At 40.9% G+C, this 23261-nt stretch overlaps 2 protein-coding genes across 2 annotated transcripts in view; both read right to left on the bottom strand.

Annotated features, from left to right (window-relative positions):
• The window catches only part of LOC120052732 (myosin-binding protein C, cardiac-type-like), a 40577-nt gene extending 32224 nt beyond the window's left edge, over positions 1-8353 (bottom strand). The window contains exons 1-2 of the mRNA XM_038999816.1: positions 8329-8353; positions 3380-3684 (exon numbers count right to left, since the gene is read on the bottom strand). Of these exons, the coding sequence (XP_038855744.1) occupies positions 3380-3684; positions 8329-8353 (330 nt within the window). The remainder of the gene's footprint in view (positions 1-3379; positions 3685-8328) is intronic.
• A 5174-nt stretch (positions 8354-13527) lies between these two features.
• On the bottom strand, positions 13528-22823 carry LOC120047888 (transcription factor PU.1-like). Its single transcript, XM_038993472.1, has 5 exons — positions 21149-22823; positions 20466-20556; positions 19418-19605; positions 14752-14911; positions 13528-14595 (listed from the first exon to the last, which is right to left on the bottom strand). The coding sequence occupies exons 1-5, from the start codon at positions 21194-21196 to the stop codon at positions 14273-14275; spliced, it is 810 nt and encodes a 269-aa protein (XP_038849400.1). The 5' UTR covers positions 21197-22823; the 3' UTR covers positions 13528-14272.
• Positions 22824-23261: the final 438 nt, after the last annotated feature.

Below are 23261 nucleotides of genomic sequence, written 5' to 3'. Positions count from 1 at the left end.
GGGGCATCATGCAGGAACTAATGAGATGATTGAGGAGGGGCATCATGCAGGAACCAATGGGATGCTCGAGGGGGGGCATCATGCAGGAACCAATGGGATGATTGAGGAGGGGCATCATGCAGGAACCAATGGGATGCTCGAGGGGGGACATCATGCAGGAACCAATGGGATGATTGAGGAGGGGGATCATGCAGGAACCAATGGGATGCTCGAGGGGGGGCATCATGCAGGAACTAATGAGATGATTGAGGGGCATCATGCAGGAACCAATGGGATGCTCGAGGAGGGGGATCATGCAGGAACCAATGGGATGCTCGAGGGGGGGCATCATGCAGGAACCAATGGGATGATTGAGGAGGGGGATCATGCAGGAACCAATGGGATGCTCGAGGGGGGGCATCATGCAGGAACCAATGGGATGATTGAGGAGGGGGATCATGCAGGAACCAATGGGATGCTCGAGGGGGGGCATCATGCAGAAACCAATGGGATGATTGAGGAGGGGGATCATGCAGGAACCAATGGGATGCTCGAGGGGGGGCATCATGCAGGAACCAATGGGATGATTGAGGAGGGGCATCATGCAGGAACCAATGGGATGATTGAGGAGGGGGATCATGCAGGAACCAATGGGATGCTCGAGGAGGGGCATCATGCAGGAACCAATGGGATGCTCGAGGGGGGGCATCATGCAGGAACCAATGGGATGCTCGAGGGGGGGCATCATGCAGGAACCAATGGGATGATTGAGGAGGGGGATCATGCAGGAACCAATGGGATGCTCGAGGGGGGGCATCATGCAGGAACCAATGGGATGATTGAGGAGGGGGATCATGCAGGAACCAATGGGATGCTCGAGGGGGGGCATCATGCAGGAACCAATGGGATGATTGAGGAGGGGCATCATGCAGGAACCAATGGGATGATTGAGGAGGGGGATCATGCAGGAACCAATGGGATGCTCGAGGAGGGGCATCATGCAGGAACCAATGGGATGCTAGAGGGGGGGCATCATGCAGGAACCAATGGGATGCTCGAGGAGGGGCATCATGCAGGAACCAATGGGATGCTCGAGGGGGGGCATCATGCAGGAACCAATGGGATGCTCGAGGGGGGGCATCATGCAGGAACCAATGGGATGCTCGAGGGGGGGCATCATGCAGGAACCAATGGGATGCTCGAGGGGGGGCATCATGCAGGAACCAATGGGATGATCGAGGGGGGGCATCATGCAGGAACCAATGGGATGCTCGAGGGGGGGCATCATGCAGGAACCAATGGGATAACTCGAGGGGTCACATTTTGTGGCGAAACTTAGCCTATGCGCATGTTCTCTTAACTCATAAAATGTCTTAACATTTGAGAGCGCTTTGTTTCCGTAGGCCTATTGCTTGATGTTGTTTTCTCAAATTGATCAACATGTTTGTTAAATCAATGTTACATATGAACGTACAGTAATCGCTAGGTTGACAAAATGTCATTCCCTTACCGTTTTTTGCAACATTGTACACATTTTTATTCATGTTTGGTAGGCCTACGATATGTTGTTGCATTTCATTGACTATTTCTTCTCCTCTGAGTGGGCACAATGTTTATAATGCACATGGACATTTGCAAGACTCACAAGGCAAGAGATTTCCATAAAAATTGTTTGTTTGCTGTTTGTCCATGGCACTCCCCATCTGTTTCAAATGTGCAGTAGTCATTGAGAGAGTGTTGAATTTGGTCAACAAAAAATGGAATTGCTCATTTGCTACGTGAGGCTTATTTGATTGAATAGAAGTTCCGTAATGATTAGGTTGTTACGAATGCACTGATATAAGTGAATGCACGTGGCATTTCGGCAACTTTGAAAAAACCCACTTTATATCAGAGTTGTGCCTGTTGTCATAGAGATAGATAGAGGACTCATCATGGATATAACCCGTTTTAACATGGACATTGCCATTGAGGATTCCACCATTTTAAAGTAGTCAACTGGGTGGGAATTCCTATTAGTTGGGAGCAATCAGCCAATGAAGCAGAAGATAATTGCTTACTTTAAAATGGAGACAGCCTCAATGGCGCTGCCCAGGTAGTCACAGACGCTATAATGGCACAGATATACAGTATATCTCTATAGCCTGTTGTTCATACAAGTATCTTCCCTCTCATTAGCTAGAATGGTCCCACCTGATCTCACCTCTTCCTGCCTGCCTGCCTGCCTGCCTTCCATCTTTAAAGGACATGTATTTCCATTGTTGGAGCGGTCAATCGACTATCTTGTCAATATAATAGACAATCTTTTGGTAGATGGCTCTGAGTGGGCCTATCTGTAATGTATTTGTGCGCGGGCACTTTCTAATAGTTGTAGATGGCCTTCCTGCGAGGACGTCAATATTATGAATGACTCGACTGTGAATTGTGAATTAAATAAGTTCTGATGATTATTATGTCTGCTTTAGACTATTATTCCACATTGAAGGGTAATGAAGGATTTTTGAATGAATATGCATTTACATTACCAGTTATAATCGCCTGTTTCGGGCATTTTTAGGAGGCTGATATGAGCCTGTTATACCCCAACCTGAGTCTGGAGTAGACAGATTTGCCTGCCTCGAGGCATTCTCTTTTTCATTATAAGTGTTATTAGAAGTTCGGAAATATCTATTTTTGATTACTTTGTCAATATTGTCAATTGAATGTCTGGATCACCATTGACATAAATAAAAGCACAACTTCTGCACCTGAACCTGCCTGCCTCTTGTAACATTTCTGCCCTTACCACTGCTACAAGGTCCCTATTTTACACATTTGTCTACGCTTATCTAGCAAATATTTCCATTTATCAACTTTGAACGGATCAAGTTTCCATGTGCTATCTCCTGTCAGATGCCTCTTGTGACTATCTATCCTGAGCACTTGCTGCTGTGGTTACTCATGAGGAAACAATCTGTTTGTGTCAGGCCAGGGTGAAGGTCATCAGGGAGGGTTTGATGTGAATCACAGCAGCCCTGGACAGGCTGGAGCTGCTCCAAGTCTGAGCTCTCCACAGCCACTCTCTCTCTCTGACCCCAGGCATTTTATCAAACCACACACAGTTCCTACTGCCAGGCTGAAGGGTACATGTTGCTGTGTGATCAACTATGTAGGTAATGTTACAGTACACACTGTGCTCTGTGCTTGATGAAATGAAACATACTGAATGATTGTCTAAAACAGACTGTGATTGAGGTGATAACAACCAGCAGTGCAACAAACAGTGCTCAGTGTTCAACAAACATGTTTATGGTGTTTGGTGGCCTCTGTGCTCGGTGTTCCTCACACTGTGCTCATAGGTGAGTATGGCTCTGGACACAGGTCTACAGCCTCATAGACTCCCACCTTTCTTCTCCTTCACTTTCTCCTTCAATTCCAATTTGACTTCCTCCATGACTTCTTTCTCCTTCACCTTTAGGTCAAACTTGACTTTTGACCCTCCGGCAATCACTGCATAGGCAGTGCCGTCCTCCTTGGTGACTTCTTGGATGGTAAGTGAGTGCTTGTTTCCATCTGCCTTGATCACATACTTGTCGTCCGAGACAAGGTCCTTTGTGTTGCACTGCCATCTCACCTTCGCATCAGGCTTCTCTGTCTCTGTCTCAAAAACCACTGTTGCCCCTTCCTCTGCCACCTGAGTCTTTGGTTTCTTGGCAAATGCTGAGACTGGAGAGGGAAGGATGGGTCAGAATGAAATTATTCCCTTTAAGATGCCCAGTTTGTCATGGATTTTTGCAGTAAATTGTGATGTAAAACCTTTGAAGTGCACTATGATGATACACCATAGTAGTTCTATTATCAAAATGGAAGCACTTCAGAAAAATTACAAATAAGGTTATACACTGCATTCAGAAAGTATTCAGACCCCTTTCCTTTTTCCACATTTTGTTACGTTACAGCCTTATTCTAAAATGGATTCCCTCATCAATCTACACACAACACCCCATAATGACAAAGCAAAAACAGGTTTTTCGAAATGTTTGCAAATTTATAAAAAAAATTATAATAACTGGAATACCTTATTTACATAAAGATTCAGACACTTTGCTATGAGACTTGAAATTGAGCTCAGGTGCATCCTGTTTCCATTGATCATCCTTGAGATGTTTCTACAACTTGACTGGAGTCCACCTGTGGCAAATTTAACTGATTGGGCATTGTTTGGAAAGGCACACACCTGTCTATATAAAGTACCACAGTTGACCGCACATGTCAGAGCAAAAACCAAGCCATGAGGTCAAAGGAATTGTCTGTAGAGCTCCGAGACAGGATTGTGTCAAGGCACAGATCTGGGGTAGGGTACCAAAACATTTCTGCAGCATTAAAGGTCCCCAAGAACACAGTGGCCTCTATCATTCTTAAATGGAAGAAGTTTGGAACTCCCAAGACTCTTCTTAGAGCTGGCTGCCTGTCCAAACTGAGCAATTGGGGGAGAAGGGCTTTGGTCAGGGAGGTGGCCAAGAACCCGATGTTCACTCTGACAGAGCTGCAGAGTTCCTCTGTGGAGATGGAAGAACCTTCCAGAAGGACAACCATCTCTGCAGCAATCCACTAATCAGGCCTTTATAGTAGAGTGGCCAGACGGAAGGCATTCCTCAGTAAAAGGCACATGACAACCCGTTTGGAGTTTGCCAAAAGGCACCTAAAGGACTCTTAGACCATGAGAAACAAGATTATCTGGTCTGAGGAAACCAAGATTGAACTCTTTGGCCTGAATGGCAACGATCACGTCTGAAAGAAACCTGGCACCATCCCTACGGTGAAGCATGGGGGTGGCAGCATCATGCTGTGGGGATGTTTTTCAGCAGCAGGGACTAGGAGACTAGTCAGGATCGAGTGACAGATGAACGGAGTAAAGTACAGAGAGATCCTTGATGAAAACCAGGTCCAGAGCACTCAGGACCTCCGACTGGGGCAAAGATTAACCTTGTAACAGGAAAACAACCCTAAGCACACAGCCAAGAAAACGTAGGAGTGGCCCAGCCAGAGCCCAGACTTGAACCCGATCGAACATGTCTGGAGAGACCTGAAAATAGCTGTGCAGTGACGCTCCCCATCCAACCTGACAGAGCTTGAGAGGATCTGCAGAGAAGAATGGAAGTAACTTCCCAAATACAAGCTTGTAGCATCATACCCAAGAAGACTCAAGGCTGTAATCACTGCCACAGTGCTTCAACAAAATACTGAGTAAAGGGTCTGAACACTTATGAAAAGGTGATATTTACGGTTTTAAATGTTTATACATTTGCAAAAAAATCAAAAAAACAGTTTTTGCATTGTCATTGTGGGATATTGTGTGTCGATTGATGAGGGGCAAAAAAACAATTTTATCAATTTTACAATAAGGCTGTAATGTAACAAAATGTTGAAAAAGTCAAGGGGTCTGAATACTTTCCGAATGCACTGTATGTAACCTTAATTGTACCCCTATTTTGAATTCAGTTGAATTAATCAATTGAAATGGATAAATGCTGAAAAGGCTGATCTTATCATTGCAATCATCTGCATTGCAGTGGATTGATATCAGAGCTCTCCAATGTGTTGTTAATGAGAGCTTTTTATTGTCTAATACATTTCTCCTCTCTGTGAGTTGTATCAGGTGTTTTATTACCCTCTAACCAGAGAATGGTTTCCAATCAGCTCATTACATCACAAATTAAATGACCTCCACATGGAGCAAGACGACCCTATTGGTTTAAATATAGAATGCATTTGTGCCCCACTAATAAATGCACTCAGCAGGCAACCCCAGTGACAGGGGCACAGGTAGCACAGTAGAGATATTAGTGAGACACTATTTTAGTTGCGCAGCGAGCATAGAAAGAATGTTACGCCTGTTCTGGGCTTCCAAGTGTGCTCCCTTTTTCAGGCTAGTGATGACTGGTATCTCCTCCTTAACCTCAACGGTGTATTTATTGGGCCTATTTATATTACATTTCACTCAAATTCCTCCATGTAAAGTAAATGAGAAAAAAATATAATATGAGGGTTGAAACATATTTTGAACTAACAATCGTTATTGTAAAAAGAAAAGGAAAAAATAACAAGCAAGCAAAGCAGTTAGCTAGCATTAGGACCAGTAAGTGTTTACCCAATTAACTTATATAGTTCACCTGTATCTTCTAGTTCTTGTTTTATTTCAGTCCAAATGGTTCACCACAAACTATTTCTTCATCAGTTGGGGAATTCAAAACCCCAAAACCCCAAAGTGCAAAGCATCTTTGTATCAGTAGAGAGACTCATTCTACATTTAAAAGACACTTCAACAAAAAACAGATTTACAGAATAATTATCTGTTGATAGCAGGGTCTTGATGTTAATGCTAAATTACTCAAACAGCCCATGACTGTTTGGGAGATCTGGAACGCTAGATGTCTTAGCAGACATACTGTATCTGAGTAACTGATACTGGAAGGAGGCTGCATTGTCATCTGATCTGTTGAGTTGCTCTTTCCACAGTGAATGGCAATGCTTTCCATCTGACCCAAAAAACTGGAAAGTAATTTGTCTGGTTAGAATCCTGTGAGGCATTTCTGGATCATCTGCACATGATGAGTGATGTTTACACATGGACTCAGTGGTGCATGAAATGATGCACTCGGAATTTTGAACTTACGCTTACATACACTCCCCTATGTATTTATTTGGACAGTGAAGCTAAAAATTTGAGATAAAATGTTTTATATGAGGCGACAGTACAGAATGTCACATTTTATTTGTGGGTATTTTCATACATATCTGTTTTACCGTTTAGAAATCAACTCACTTTATGTATCTAGTCCCCCCATTTGAAGGTGTCATAAGTATTTGAACAAATTCACTTACCATGTATAACATTTTGTCAAAAGTTTAGTATTTGTTCCCATATTCATAGCATGCAATGACTACATCAAGCTTGTGACTGTACAAACTTATTGGATGCATTTGCAGTTGGTTTTGGTTGTGTTTCAGATTATGTTGTGCCCAATAGCAATGAATGGTAAATAATGTATTGTTTCATTTTGGAGTCACTTTTATTGTAAATAAGAATCAAATATGTTTCTGAACACTTCTACATTAATGTGGATGCTACCATGATTATGGATAATCATGAATGAATCGTGAATAATGATGAGTGAGAAAGTTACAGATGCACAAAGGTCATGACCCCAAAACATGCTAATCTCTCACCATTTTTTGGGGGGGTATGATATTTATGCCTCTGTAACTTTCTCACTCATCATTAGTCACGATTCATTCATTATTATTTGTAATCAAGTGAATTGGTCCAAATATGACACCTTCAAATGTTTGGACTAGATACATAAAGTGCTATCATTTCTAAACGGTGAAACAGATCATATCTGGGAGACTAGTCAGGATCGAGGGAAAGATGAACGGAGCAAAGTACAGCGAGATCCTTGATGAAAACCTGCTCCAGAGCACTCACAACCTCCGACTGGGGTGAAGGTTAACCTTCTAACAGGAAAACAACCCTAAGCACACAGCCAAGAAAATGTAGGAGTGGCTTCAGGACAAGTCTCTGAATGTCCTTGAGTGGCCCAGCCAGAGCCCGGTCTTGAATCCAATCTAACATCTCTGGAGAGACCTGAAAATTGCTGTGCAGTGACGCTCCCCATTCAACCTGACAGAGCTTGAGAGGATCTGCAGAGAAGAATGGGAGAAACTCCCGAAATACAGGTGTGCCAAGCTTGTAACGTCATACCCAAGAAGACTGGAGGCTGTAATCACTGACAAATGTGCTTCAACAAAGTACTGAGTAAAGAGTCTGAATACTTACATAAATGTGATATTTTTTTTAAACATCTGAAAATCTTTCTAAAAACCTGTTTTTGCTTTGTAATTATGGGGTATTGTGTGAAGATTGATGAGGAGGGGAAAAACAATTCAATCCATTTTAGAATACGGCTGTAACATAACAAAATGGGAAAAAGTCAAGGTGTCTGAATACTTTCCGAATGCACTGTACACTCCCTTTACAGTTTCAATGGATCAAATAGAGAGAAAACCTGCACAGAAGACATGCATAGCTAATATTAAGCTGAAGAGGCAGGCATTGGCAAAGTTCCCCCTTGTAACAGCAACAACTTTCAAACGTAACCTCTCTGAAATGCAACTGTGAAGACAAGAAACTATGACATGAGATGATCAGTGATCAAAAGTCCCACCAGTCCCATAGGTTGGGAGGGATTTGTTATTACAGAGGGAAAAGGGAGAGGAGGTAAAAAATCCAGCGACGTCTTTAGATAGCAGCTGGAGATACAGTGATGCTGAAGTAAAATGAGATGGAATCTGATCAGGCACACTTACCTGTTTTTTGGACCGGCTCTGGCATCCTGATTGAATGTGTCTTCCAGAAAGTAACCAACAATAAATTACACGCTCCTTCCTAGCTCACCACTTGCGTTTAATAGTGGGGCTCCTGAGCAACCCCCCTTCACAACAGTACTAACCCACCCTCTTTTGTCACGATGTCTAGACCCAATCCCCTTTCTGTCCGGCAATGAGATAATAGACGTGCACCTCATCCCTCCCTGTCCCTCCACCCCACATTCACACAACCCCCAGACCCCTCTGACCTCCTGCAGACCATATTTCAACCATCTCTTCTCCCAACACCTGAGCTGCATGACAGGCAAAGCGAGTGAGGGAGGGAGGGAATGGGAGGTGGGGGGTTAAATTTAGAACCTGAGTCCAGCGAGGTCTCCTACTCTTTCTAGATTTGTGCCGCTGCCTGGCCTTGTAAAAAGTAGTAGCCGCATCAGAAAACAGCAGACAGGAGACTAGAGCAATCCTTTTATCTGTTGGCAGGAATGTGAGTGCTTTTCCCCTGGTGAACAAGGACTTCCAGGACGTCCAGGAATCCGTAAATGGCTGTATGCACAGCTTTCCATCATCCATCTGGTTAATTTAACATTCATTTTCTGAACAGGCAGCACTGTAAACAGAAAAATATGTTTCCTGATGTTCGTAATGTAACAATACTTTTTCATGTAAAACAAGTATTCCAAATGGCAGTCAATTTTACATCAGAACTTAATTTCCCTAGGAAGTAATACACATATATGTGGGACCTTTACCCTCTCTAAATAAATCCTGTTCTGGTTGAATCATACACTGTTGCCTGACACACTGGAGCTTAGCATCTTATTAGTAGGGGCCTACCGTCGGAAGCCTCGGCTTGGTGGCATAGCGAGAACATGACAGACTGACAGACTGACTGGAGTAAAATATTATGGAGTTTGGAGGCGGGCGAACAACCCCACCTTAGTGGGTTATTTTGGGATAATAAGGCATGTCTGACCCTGATCCTGAACACTACATCCTCATCATTTTATCATTTTTCTTTTTGAGCTTTTTTACCTTGGCCTTGTGTCTGCCCAGTTTTCTCAAGTGTCCCAGCAATTACCGTAAACTACAGTACCAGTCAAAATTTTGGACACACATACTCATTCCAGGATTTTTCTTTATTTTTACTATTTTCTACATTGTAGAATAATAGTGAAGACATCAAAACTATGAAATAACAGTAGTAACCAAAAAAAGTGTTAAACAAATAGAAATATGTTTTACATTTGAGAGTCTTCTAAGTAGCCACCCTTTGCCTTGACGGCAGCTTTGCACACTCTTGGCATTCTCTCAACCAGCTTCATGAGGTAGTCAATTCATTTCAATTAACAGGTGTGCCTTGTTAAAAGTTAAATAGTGTAATTTCTTTCCTTCTTAATGTGTTTGAGCCAATTAGTTGTGTTGTGACAAGGTAGGGGTGTTATACAAATGATAGCCCTATTTGGTAAAAGACCGAGTCCATATTATGGCAAGAACAGCTCAAATAAGCAAAGAGAAATGACAGTCCATCATTACTTTAAGGCATGAAGGTCAGTCAATTCGGAAAATATCAAGAACTTTGAAAGTTTCTTCAAGTGCAGTCACAAAAAACATCAAACGCTATGATGAAACTGGCTCTCATGAGGACCGCCACAGGAAAGGAAGATCCAGAGTTACCTCTGCTGCAGAGGATAAGTTCTTTAGAGTTAACTGCACCTCATATTGCAGCTCAAATAAATGCTTCAGAGTTCAAGTAATAGCCACATCTCAAAATCAACTGTTCAGAGGAGACTGCGTGAATCAGGCCTTCATGGTCGAATTGCTGCAAAGAAACCACTATTTAAGGACACCAAAAATAAGAAGAAACTTGCTTGGGCCAAGAAACACGAGCAAAAGACATTAGACCAGTGGAAATCTGTCCTTTGGTCTGATAAGTCCAAATTTGAGATTTTTGGTTCCAACCGCCATGTCTTTGTGAGACGCAGAGTAGGTGAACGGATGATCTCCGCATGTGTGGTTCCCACCGTGAAGCAGGGTGGAGGAGGTGTGATGGTGTGGGGGTGCTTTGCTGGTGACACTGTCAGTGATTTATTTAGAATTCAAGGCACACTTAACCAACATGGCTACCACAGCATCCTTCAGTGATACGCCATCCCGTCTGGTTTGTGCTTAGTGGGACTATCATTTATTTTCCAACAGGACAATGACCCAAAACACACCAGGCTGTGTAAGGGATATTTGACCAAGAAGGAGATTGATGGAGTGCCGCATCAGATGATCTGGCCTCCTTAATCACCTGACCTCAACCCAATTGAGATGGTTTGGGATGAGTTGGACCGCAGAGTGATGGAAAAGCAGTCAACAAGTGCTCAGCATGTGTGGGAACTCGTTCAAGACTTTTGTAAAATAATTCCAGGTGAAGGTGGTTGAGAGAATGCCAAGAGTGCGCAAAGCCGTCATCAAGGGAAAGGGTGGCTACTTTGAAGAATCAAAAATATATTTTGATTTATTCAACTTTATTGGGGTTACTAAATGATTCCATATGTGTTAATTCATAGTTTCTACAATGTAGGAAATAGTCAAAATAAAGAAAAACCCTTGAATGAGTAGGTGTTTCCAAACTTTTGACTGGTACTGTATACAGTTGAAGTCGGAAGTTTACATACACCTTAGCCAAATACATTTAAACTCAGTTTTTCCCTATTCCTGACATTTAATCAGAGTACAAATTCCCTGTCTTAGGTCAGTTAGGATCACCACTTTATTTTAAGAATGTGAAATGTCAGAATAATAGCAGAGAGAATTATTTATTTAAGCTTTTATTTATTTCATCACATTCCCAGTGGGTCAGAAGTTTACATACACTCAATTAGTATTTGGTAGCATTGCCTTTAAATTGTTTAACTTGGGTCAAAAACTTCAGGTAGCCTTCCACCAGCCTTCCACAATAGGTTAGGGGGATTTTGGCCCATTCCTCCTGACAGCTGGTGTTACTGAGTCAGGTTTGTAGGCCTCCTTGCTCGCACACACTTTTTCACAAATTTTCTATAGGATTGAGGTCAGGGCTTTGTGATGGCCACTCCAATATCTTGACTTTGTTATCCTTAAGCCATTTTGCCACAACTTTGGAAGTATGCTTGGGGTCATTGTCCATTTGGAAGACCCATTTGCGACCAAGCTTTAACTTCCTGACTGATGTCTTGAGATGTTGCTTCAATATATCCATATAATTTTCCTCTCTCATGATACCATCTATTTTGTGAAGTGCACCAGTCCCTCCTGCAGCAAAGCACCCCCACAACATGATGCTGCCACCCCCATGCTTCATGGTTGGGATGGTGTTCTTCGGCTTGCAAGCATCCCCCTTTTTCCTGACAACATAACGATGGTCATTATGGCCAAACAGTTCTATTTTTGTATCATCAGACCAGAGGACATTTCTCCAAAAAAGTATGATCTTTCTCCCCATGTGCAGTTGCAAACTGTAGTCTGGCTTTTTTATGGCGGTTTTGGAGCAGTGGCTTCTTCCTTGCCTTTCAGGTTATATCGATAAAGGACTCGTTTCACTGTGGATATTGATACCTTTGTACCTGTTTCCTCCAGCATATTCACAAGGTCCTTTGCTGTTGTTCTGGGATTGATTTGCACTTTTCGCACCAAAGTACGTTCATTTCTAGGAGGCAGAACGCGTCTCCTTTCTGAGCGGTATGACGGCTGCGTGGTCCCATAGTGTTTATACTTGCGTTCTATTGTTTTTACAGATGAATGTGGTACCTTCAGGCATTTGGAAATTGCTCCCAAGGATGAACCAGACAGATTTTTTTTTTCTGAGGTCTTGGCTGATTTCTTTTGATTTTCCCATGATGTCAAGCAAAGAGACACTGAGTTTGAAGGTAGGCCTTGAAATACACCCACACAGGTACACCTCCAATTGACTCAAATGATGTCAATTAGCCTATCAGAAGCTTCTAAAGCCATAACATGTTTAAAGGCACAGTCAATAACTGGTCATATACACGTAATCTTCTGACCCACTGGAATTGTGATACAGTGAATTATAAGTGAAATAATCTGTCTGTAAACAATTGTTGGAAAAATGACTTGTGTCATGCACAAAGTAGATGTCCTAACCGACTTGCCAAAACTATAATTTGTTAACAAGAAATTTGTGGAGTGGTTGAAAAATGAGTTTTAATGACTCCAACCTAAGTGTATGTAAACTTTCGACTTCAACTGTATGTTTTCATTTTCAACCTTGTATTATCGCTCAGTCAGTAATAAATGCAGGTGGGTTTACTTCAATCAATCCTCACTGTTTCTACGATTTTGCATTATTAAATAGAATTTTTCTAACTATATCCCTGTCCTTTATGTCTCCTTTTCAGTTGTATTTATTCATTGCTTTATGGTGCTGTAGGGAAAATACACTTAAAACTATTATCTGTCTCTTGATGGTATTCTCCCTGGATACCTCACTTTGCGTCACTTTTCACTGCAGACTGTGCCCTGTGCTCCCATCATAGAGCTGTGTCAGCACCCAGAATTATTTACACCTACAGGCTTCGGCTGCCACATAACTGGGCTGGGGGTGGGTGGATGGTGGAGGACGGGGTGGCCTTGTATGCTGCCAGTGGGCCCAGTAAAGTTTCCACGGCTGCCCACATGTCTATATATTATCTGGCTCGGCCACTGGGGTTCTGCGTACATGGCTGTGATTCCCAGAGTATTTGCTAAAGCCAGTCTGTGATGTGCTGGAACAATGTGAGGATGAGTCGACTAAAACCACATGACGTGTGAGAAATAGAAATGCTTTCGAGTTCATCACGTGCAGATATGTAACTGAGTCATGCCAACATACAAACATGCCAACATGCATTATACAGAGAGCACATAGAGTACGGGAAAATAACTGGTCATATACACTATCATACAGTTCAAACAGGGGTCTATGATTGAGAGCATGGGAGAAATATCCCTGTGTTGGTATTCCTAGGCTAGGAATAGATTGCACCCCAGCTCGGAGGAGGCAAGGGTCTGTGCTATATCTCAGAACACAAGCAGATGATAAGGGCTGGGTGACAAGCCTCTTCACCCTCTCCCATTTCAGGAACAAGTCAATGGGTTGTTACAGGGAAGTAATGGTCAAGGGGACAGTCCAAAAAGTTTGCAGGTTAAACCTCCCAATGTTCAGAAGGGTTTACTTCCCAAAGTCTTGAGCTAACATGAGTTAGTATGAAATACACATGTAATACCATCAATCAAATATACAAGCTTTATACCACGGCTTGGCTGAATTCTCAATTCTGATTAGCAAAAGCTAATGTATAATATGTTGTGTTTGTGTGCTGCTACACCAAAGGTTAAGCAAGAGGAATTGCGTATCCAAAGTCAGTGCATCTCAGAGTGTCAAATCAATTTCATTAATGCTAAAGAGTTCTTTATCACAGTCTTTTTCTTTGTTTACATTGCATCCAAGTCTAATCGATGTCAAATGTGCACAATGGTCAGTGAGTCCAACAGTGCGTAGAAGTCAGTGAACACAGACAGCTTTAAGAAAGGAGATCTCTGAGGACTTCTAGTGGTCATCTGTATTACCACTCTTGTAAGCTTTCTGGTGATAATGATTGACAGTATCATTTGAAACGGTGCTGTTTCTACGTGCTATAGAATGTAAAAGGTCCAGATGTGATTGTGCAATCATTGAGTTGTAGGAGCAAAACTTGCTAATTGTCAGATTCCATTAAGACATTGGCTTTGACGTTCACATAAATGCTTTTTACAAGAGCAGCAAAAACAGTTATTGTTGATTTGAGCACAATCAATAGTTATTACATTGATAACCATCTTGCATACTATATACAGTTAACTATCTCTCTCTCTCTCTCTCACTCTACCCTTCTTCAGGACTTCCACTATGTTTCTCCCTCTACAAATGGGAATATGGCCTCCTCTCCAAGTGAGACCTCCCCCCCAGCACTTCACCACTGAACTGATAAGTCAGCTTCTTCTTGACCTTTTTGACCTCGCCTGTCTTGCCATAGTTGCGAAGAGCCCGTGCCATCTTCTGGTAGGTCATTTTCTTGCGATTGCCCTTCTGTACGCCCCACCGATGTGCCAGTGCCTCCTTGTGTTTCGAGGAGAACTGGAAGGTGCCCTTGTCCCTGTCCACCCACCAGATACTGTCCTTCATGTCCCCATTCCTCAGCAGATCCAGCAGGAACTGGTACAGACGGATCTTCTTCTTGTTGCCTATATTAATGTTGACAAAATGACAAAATGGTTAAACATGCAATGAATCAGTTGAGGAGGTTCCCTACCTATGACCTACATGGGGTAGGATTATTGTGACCTCAAAAGCTAAATCATGTGAGATATTAGGTATGCATTTATGAAAGAATTCCCTACCCAATTCTCCCCTTGTTACGTGGGCAATGTGGTCCCTCAGACACTCTTCATCAGACACTTCTAGTGGAGGGCTGCGGCCTCCTGGCTCCTCGTCGTCTGAGCTCCTCATCGTCTGAGGAGAGGGGTGCAAGTAGCCCATGGCACGAGGGTAATATGGCACCTTGGACACCACAAACAACAATAACCATGTAGTCATTACAATACAAAACCATTACAATTACAACCAATTACAATACATTATTTTTGGAGCAGTATTCAATGAGAAATTACAACTAAACAAATTAGATACCATGCTGATCATGTTATATACACAGTGAGGCGCAAGTGTTATTAATGACGGCAACCATTTTTACTCCCCCAATCATTTATCACCACCACAGGTGGCTGGTGGCACCTTAATTAGGGAGGACTGGCACATAGTAATGGCTGGAACGGAATAAATGGAATGGTATCAAACACTCCATTCAAGCCATTATTATGAGCTGTCCTCCCCTCAACACCCTCCTGTGAATACTCACTCCCTTGAATTTATCAAGTGACAGTGGAGTTGAATGAATACTTATGTGGGAGGAAAAGAGCTTCAACGCAGATTTACTTAAAGTGTAGTCAACTTTGTTCTAAGGGCAGAAATAATCTGATTGGTTTAGGGCAGAACCAATCCGATTGGTTTCTAACTCTGAATCTTGTAAATAACTTTGAGTTAACAAGTTGTAATGTTTTAAAATAATTTTTGTGTTACAGTAGTCAAACAAAGGTGACAGTATCTCTAAGATACAACTGGTCTCCTGACTTGAAGCGAAGAGTAAAATGTAGCAAACTAGCAGCCTTATGCTAAGCTAATCAGAGCCTCTTAGCTACTCATGTTGAATTAATAAATAGAATATTGAGTCATAGAATAAAACTAGCTAGGTCTCAAATATACCTGTAAATCGGCTCCCAGTTACTTTATAAAAAATATTTAGTTAAATAAGCTATATAAACTTCTGGGGTAAGAAAAGTAAAATGCTAAGCTAAATGTAGCTTAGCTGAACAGAAACCTACCTCCTACTAATGTTGAATTATAAAATAAAAATAGGTAGCTAGTTAGGTCTCAAATCTGCCAATAGGTCAGTTAACATTTGTTTTATTAAAAGTTTAGTTGAATAAGCGATATCAACAAAAAAAATGGAACTGACTGTTTATGCTACCCTGGGGGCAGAAATGTTAGTTTGGGTCAAGATCACTTGGTGCCCTAAGGGCAGACTTTAAGCAAACTGGAATGCATTGTTTAAATGCTTCCCCGGGTGCAGTAGTGTTCATTTTGGTTTGGATCACTTTGGTGCCCTAAGGGCAGAATTCAAGCACAAAAGGTGATACAAAAAAGTATTTACTGCCCTAGGGACAGCCATGGACATATGGTAATTTCCATGTAAAAGGACCCATGAGCACCAACATGTGAAGTTCATAGGAGAAATTAAGGCAGATATACATTTTTCAACCATTTGCCATCCTAAAAATGACTATCATGTTAAGTAAAGACCCCTGCCAACTAATATCAACACGTTCATTATTACATTTGGATACATGTTTCTGCCTGTAAATTAAAAAACATTGCCTTGTGCTTTGAAATTCCGCTACCAAAACCCTGCATATCTTTAAGATATTTTCTAATTTCTCTCCCTCATGAGGGAGGATAATGAAAGGTCACAGAAGTAACAAGTACACCTATCAATTATTATTGTCACGATCGTCGTTACGTGAAAGAGAGGAGGACCAAGGCGCAGCGTGAAATGAACACATATTTAATCAACGAAGACGAAGAACACTTACAAACTAAACAAAACAACGACCGTGACGCTATAATAATGACAAGTGCAGACACAGGCAACTTACACATAGACATAGACAATCACCCACAAACTACCTAATGACTATGGTTGCCTAAATATGGCTCCCAATCAGAGACAACGATAGACAGCTGTCTCTAATTGAGAACCAATCTAGGCAACCATAGACATACATACACCTAGACTAAACATTGCCCCATAAACATACAAAAAACCCTAGACAATACAAAACACATACCTCCCCCATGTCACACCCTGACCTAACTAAAATAATAAAGAAAACAAAGATAACTAAGGCCAGGGCGTGACAATTATAGTGTTTTTACTGATATCAATTTTGTTGATTAAAATTAAAATTAAAATAAATGATTAAAACTTGGTAACGGAATTTCCCAAAACTCGGTAATGGAATATCTGCAATTTAATTGGCTACAATGGGAAATCATAGTAGTCACAAACCACAGTTAGGTTCACAAGTTTGGACAGCACAGTACTATACAGTACCGTAAATAAAAGTAGAGTAGAGCTCAGTACAGTAAAGAAAGGTACAGTACAGTACAGTACTGTATTGTAAAGTACTGAACTATACTCTACTTTACTGTACTCTACTGTACTCGATTGTACTCTACTGTTCTGTGCTCTGCTGTACTGTACTCTACTGAACTCTACTGTGTTGTACTTTGATGTCCAAACTTATGAAACATAGACGTTCGTTCTATGACTGGTTCAGATTTGGTTAGTTTAGGACCAAGCAAATTTGGTCTTGTTTGGGGGCAGAGCTCATTAAAGTAATAGCCGTTGTGTAGAATAATCCCCAAAATATGCAAAGGAGGATATTGCATATGTATACCTTTGTGTACCTATTTAGGATAGATCCCCATGAAGAGAATGACATTCATATCCATAATTATGCATTTCTGTGTAGTACAGATCAGGGACCCATGATGAAATTCTGTTACCGTAATTAATTTAACCAGTGTAAATCCACTTCACCTATTGTAGTTCCATAACAAAAAATAGATTTTTTTCAAAGTCAAGGTGTCATGTCATAGCTGACACCCCATTCTTTCTGCAGACATTGTTGAATCCTAATTCTGAAATTTTACAGAAATTCTGTTACCAAACTTTGAATCTGCACAGATCTTCCAGTAAATGTGTTTTTGTAAAATTTTCTGTGTAAATTGTTAAACGTAGCCCTTGTGCATAGAGCCCTGGTGCACTGTATGGTTTGTTAAACTTTAAAATAAATTGTTTTTGTTTGACATACATTTTAAGTGAACAATCTGAGTCGTGGAATTGCCCTTTTCTAAATCCTATTGTTATCGTCACCCAAACTAACATTTACTGGCATATTTGAGACCTAGCTAGCTAGCTCTGTTCTTTGACTCAACATTAGTAGAAGATAGCTATCTGCTAGCCAATTAGTTCTGTTTTGCTTAGCATTTTATATTGATGCCTCTGGAGCAGCATAACTATCCATCCCTGTTGTTTTTGTCATAAAGCTTATTCAACTTAACATTTCAATAAAGCAAATGTTACCTGACTTATTTGTATATTTGACACCTAGTTAGCTATAGTAGTTATATTTATTAATTCAACATGAGTAGCTAAGAGGTTGCTAAATGCTTAGCTAACTAGCTTGCTCTGATTAGCTTAGCATGTCACTGCTAGCTTGCTACATTTGACTCTGTTTCAAGTCAGGAGACCAGTTGTATTTTAGAGGTATTGGCACATTTGTCTTCCTACTCATAAAAACAACTTGTAACTCAAAGTTTTATTGACATGATTCTCAGTTCAAACCTTCGCCATGTTTTTAAGAGTAGTATATCTGTTAAACTCTGCCCATTGACCTGTTCTTGACAATATAATCATCTCAAGTTAGCCCAGCGGTCGCAAAGATTTTAGGACACCGCCCCGCTGCATGAGGTGTGATATGTGGTTGCTGTTATTGCAGTTTGACTGTTTGGCTGTGCAAAATCCTGGCAAAACATTCAGCACACAGTTCTAAAAACCTACTGTTTCTGCTCTGAGGCAGTATAAATATTACACTTTAAACAGAGAGCATTAATTAATGAGCGTGGATGAAAATATCCTTAAAGATGCATTTTCTATTTTTAAATGGAACTGACATACTGTCTCAGAGCAGAAACAGTGGGTTTTTAGAACTGTGTGCTGAATGTTTTGCCAGGATTTTGCACAGCCAAACAGTCAAACTGCAATAACAGCAACCACATATCACACAAGAAGACAGACAATGTTCTCTCTGTGTGTGTGTGTGTGTGTGTGTGTGTGTGTGTGTGTGTGTGTGTGTGTGTGTGTGTGTGTGTGTGTGTGTGTGTGTGTGTGTGTGTGTGTGTGTGTGTGTGTGTGTGTGTGTGTGTGTGACATAATGTTGGGGAGGCCACTTCTGGTTAAAAAAAGAATTATTTGTTCATCAGCCGTTAGTGAGTTGGCAGATTATAGTTCTGTAGCAACACCAGCAGGCCCCAGTTAGGAAAAGGCCACAATGTCAAACCATCTGTGTGTAGGCGCACCCTACATCCTCCACGCAACATAGCTCACCAGTAACAAACAATAGCCCAGATATGCTTTCATACTCATTTCTTTATCTGAAGCCAGATGGTTGATTTTATGTTTAACTGTTATTAGGCATTTCTGAAGCATTGCTATTGCCACTAGAGGGGACATGTAAATGAATTCTGCTACTTGCTTTAGTCCTGAACATTTAGAACATTCTCTATTAGTCATGTACACTACATCTGCTTGAAAAGAATGACCAACTCCAACGCTCTGTCTGTGTTAGAGGAAAAGAGAGGTCAGGGGTCAGGGGGTGGGCTCACCGGTGGGGGTAGGGCATGGTTGTGTCCCCCAAGGCCAGGGTCCAGAGAGAGAGTGTCAACATCGCTGTAACGAGCCATACTGGGTAGATGTAGCTGCTGGACACTCTGGAGCTCAGTGAAGTGGCCCTCTGGGAGGTTGTCAAAGTCCAGAGGATGAGCATGATGAGTGGCGTGATAGTCCCAGTGTTCTGAACAGAGAGAAGCATTTTAATTGTTCATAGAGTAAGAGGTAGGTCTGAAGGAAGTGTACACTAAATGGCAATGTTCAGATGGAATAGAATAGAGAAAACCTATTTGACTACAGATTCCAAATATACAATGTCTGCTATACATTTAAAGTGTTCAGCAAAATGTTTTAGGCAGTTTCCTGTTCACACATCTTTGCTTTGGCAGTTGCCTTTTTCTTTCTTTTTAGCCTGAATGTCACAAATGTGTTAAAACGTGTAGCAACTCTAAAAACATTCCGCAGGTAAACATGTTTTAGTGATCTGTTGTGTTCTGTCCTGACACTGCACCAGAGACTTGCCATTCTTTTATTTTATATTTATCAAGCATACTGTAATAATTTAGTTTGTTAAATGCAGCAGAGCCTATATAATTCTACAGCTCCTACTAGTAAATACCAGTTTATTCTTGCAGTAGGATCAGTTGATTACAGGAGAAAATACAACCAAACCTCTCCATTTCAATAAACCCCAGGGGGGAAAGTTGTGCCTGACAGAAATGGCATCTGTTTCCTGTACTCCATGGGGGCAACATGGTTGGCTCCAGCTGCAGTGTCTTGATACTTTTTATGTACAGTATTGTCTTTAATACAGCTACTGTGTGTGATTTCCTCAGGCCTGGTCAAACACATACAGTATCTAGTTGGTCCGGCACTATTCACTTCCGTATAAGTGATTTTCAAATTGTTTATTTCGTCTACAATTATGCGATGGTAAGTTTATTTTTTAAATGTATATCATTGTATCATAGTTACCAAGATTATCAATAGATAATACATGAGGTATTAATACTAGGAAAAATGTTGTAGTGTTTTAAAGCTCACCTCCTTGACTCTCTGCATCGATGACATACGGATATGAATATTCTGACATTTGTTGTCTATAGATGTCGGGTTCGTACATGTCTTCTGATGCCTGTTAAAACAAAAATAATATCCTCAACTGAAATCATAACAAAACTTCACATAATGTTTTACTATTGTTTCCTAGGAACTGAAACTCAACATCTATATACAAATTGCTTTCTGCCCTTGATAATGTTTGTTGATAATGACATTGTTGAACAACATTTTGAGCTTTTTAAACTTCATTGACATTTACTATAATACTTTTGCTGGGGGTTTTTCATGGTTGGTCATAACCTTACAAAATTGATTTTTGTGAAACAACATATTGTTAGTTGTATAAACTATTATGTTAGAAATATTGTTCTTTTGCCAGTATGTAGACCACAAAAGTACCAACATTGTGTACCAGTTTAAGAGTTTGAAATTGAATGATGTTACAGTAATCTATTAACATATTTTAATTAATTATCATAATTTGAAAAATTCAATGTTAATATGAAATTCAAACTTGAATTCAGTGAGCTTGAGATGCATTTTCTGTATAAGTACATCCTGTGGTATATAAACAAGTACATAAACTCAACAAATAACCACATACCTGTACATACTTGGGCCTATAACTGAATTAACACAAATTGTTTGACTCATTGTGTACTTACAGGACCAGGTGAGATGAGGTACCCCTCCATTCTGTACGGATGCAACATGAAGGCTTCTTCTTGAACCGACCTACTTCAGGCACTTAGCTTCAATTGTTTCTCACACTCTTTCAAAACTTTTCCCGCACCATTGCACAACGTTTACCAAATTTCCTCTCACCAAACGAAACCCAAAATGTCTCCCTCTGCCTACACAACTTTATCCACTTGTAAGCCAAGCTATTCTCTGGGACTCAAATTTTGTCTAAGAAAATAAAATAAATTAGCCCTACTCAATGACTGAAAATTAAAAGGGAACCTGATATTTTGACTTCTGTATATCTTTGTGGGTGTACACATCTCAGTGTGTCTGGTGGCGGTTCCTGGTCATTGGTGATTTGTCAGGGGGAGATTCTAACATCTCACATTTATTAAGGCTCAATTGCGTCGCCTCCCAAACCAGCCAATCATTTCAAGGCCTGTCTTAGCTGTCAGTCTTCTAGCATAGCATCATCTGTCAGTGGATAGTATCTTTGCATCTCATTGTGACCATTTTGCCAACCAAACTAAATGTTTTTTTTTTTTGTGTGGCTAAAGTGCAGGTATCCATATTCATATACCTTGTATACACTATACAAATCTATGTGAATATTACAAATCTAATATTAAACATTTTTAGCATGTTTCAATGCCAGACACCTTAACATTGTCATCTCACATTTTAAACTGGTTTAATTCCTACTTCTCAGACCAGTATCAGTGTGTACATTGGATTTGGTGTTCAGCAAGGTTCGGCACTTGGACCCCTGTTATTCCCTATACTATGCTATCCATTCAAATAAACTGGTGTAAATATGTCAATTAAAAAACAAACCAGTAGCTTGAGTTCTAGCCGTATCAATGAAATAATGACTCACATACATTGATGAATTCTGCTATATTTCTATCCAAACAATTGTTTCATCTGTGTGTAGATTAGCTGGACAGATAAAATCATGCCACTTCCTTTTTGCAATCCTGCAACAGCTGTGGAGATAAAGGGAGAGGAGATCAAATACCTCCTAAGACAATAGTAGTGTTGGTGGGGGGATTCTTGAGAAATCGCAAATGTTTTATTCTATTTTCTGACCAAATGTGTTTTTCTCACCATTCACCATTCTTCCTTACAATGAGTACAGTGTACAGTAGCTCTGCTACTAGACTCAGATGACCCTCTCTCCTGACCCTATGGGCTGGTTTACAGGACACAGTATGAGTATGCTTTTTTATCCAGGACTAGGCAGTGTCTGGGAAACCAGCCCTATCTGTCTCAGGTATCTCTCCCTGACACAACATCTCTGTTTTAACTTGAAGAGAAGTGAGGTCACAAGCCTATCCTCCAACTGACAGGCTTGTGTAGATTTGGACAGAGGAAGAGTGCATCAGTCTGATAATGACCAGATACTTGAAATACTGTAGACAGTAAGATCCAAATCGCACTGAAGATAATTTCGGAATGATTATTATATTCCCTTGGTGGTTCAAAGCTTAATATAACACACAACCAAAAACCCTGTAGTCAAATGTGCTCTATTATGGATGTCCATGTATTATATTGTTTTTCTTCTCCTTCATCTCTACCAAAGACTATGTTGAATTTTCTGTGAATTGTTATAACCTTATCTGATAATATTTGTATGTGCTAAGTAGCACCAAATACAGTGCATTCTTTGTTTAATAATCAACATTAACAAAGGCAAACAATCAGTTTGACTTGCTGGTTGCAGTATAACTATCTTAATTTGGTAGGTGTAACGGCATTCCTCCTCCTCTTCATACAAAGAGGAGGAGTAGTGATTCGACCAAAATGCAGCGGGTTGTGAATACATAATGATTTATTAAAGCAAACGACGAAACACGAAAACAAACACTTGGAAGGATTACAAAATAACAAAAACGAATGTAGACTGACCTAAACCATGAGAACTTACATATAACACGAAGCACGTAGGAACAGGTACAGACTATAACAAACGAACAAACGCTACAGTCCCGTGTGGTGCGCAGACACAGACACGGACGACAATCACCCACAAACAAACAGTGAGAACAACCTACCTTAATATGACTCTCAATCAGAGGAAACGTCAAACAC

This window comes from Salvelinus namaycush, chromosome 1, assembly GCF_016432855.1.
Source record: "Salvelinus namaycush isolate Seneca chromosome 1, SaNama_1.0, whole genome shotgun sequence".
In the NCBI taxonomy this organism is placed as follows: domain Eukaryota; kingdom Metazoa; phylum Chordata; class Actinopteri; order Salmoniformes; family Salmonidae; genus Salvelinus; species Salvelinus namaycush.
Note: the sequence above shows the minus strand (reverse complement) of the source record. Positions and strands in the feature narration are given on the sequence as shown.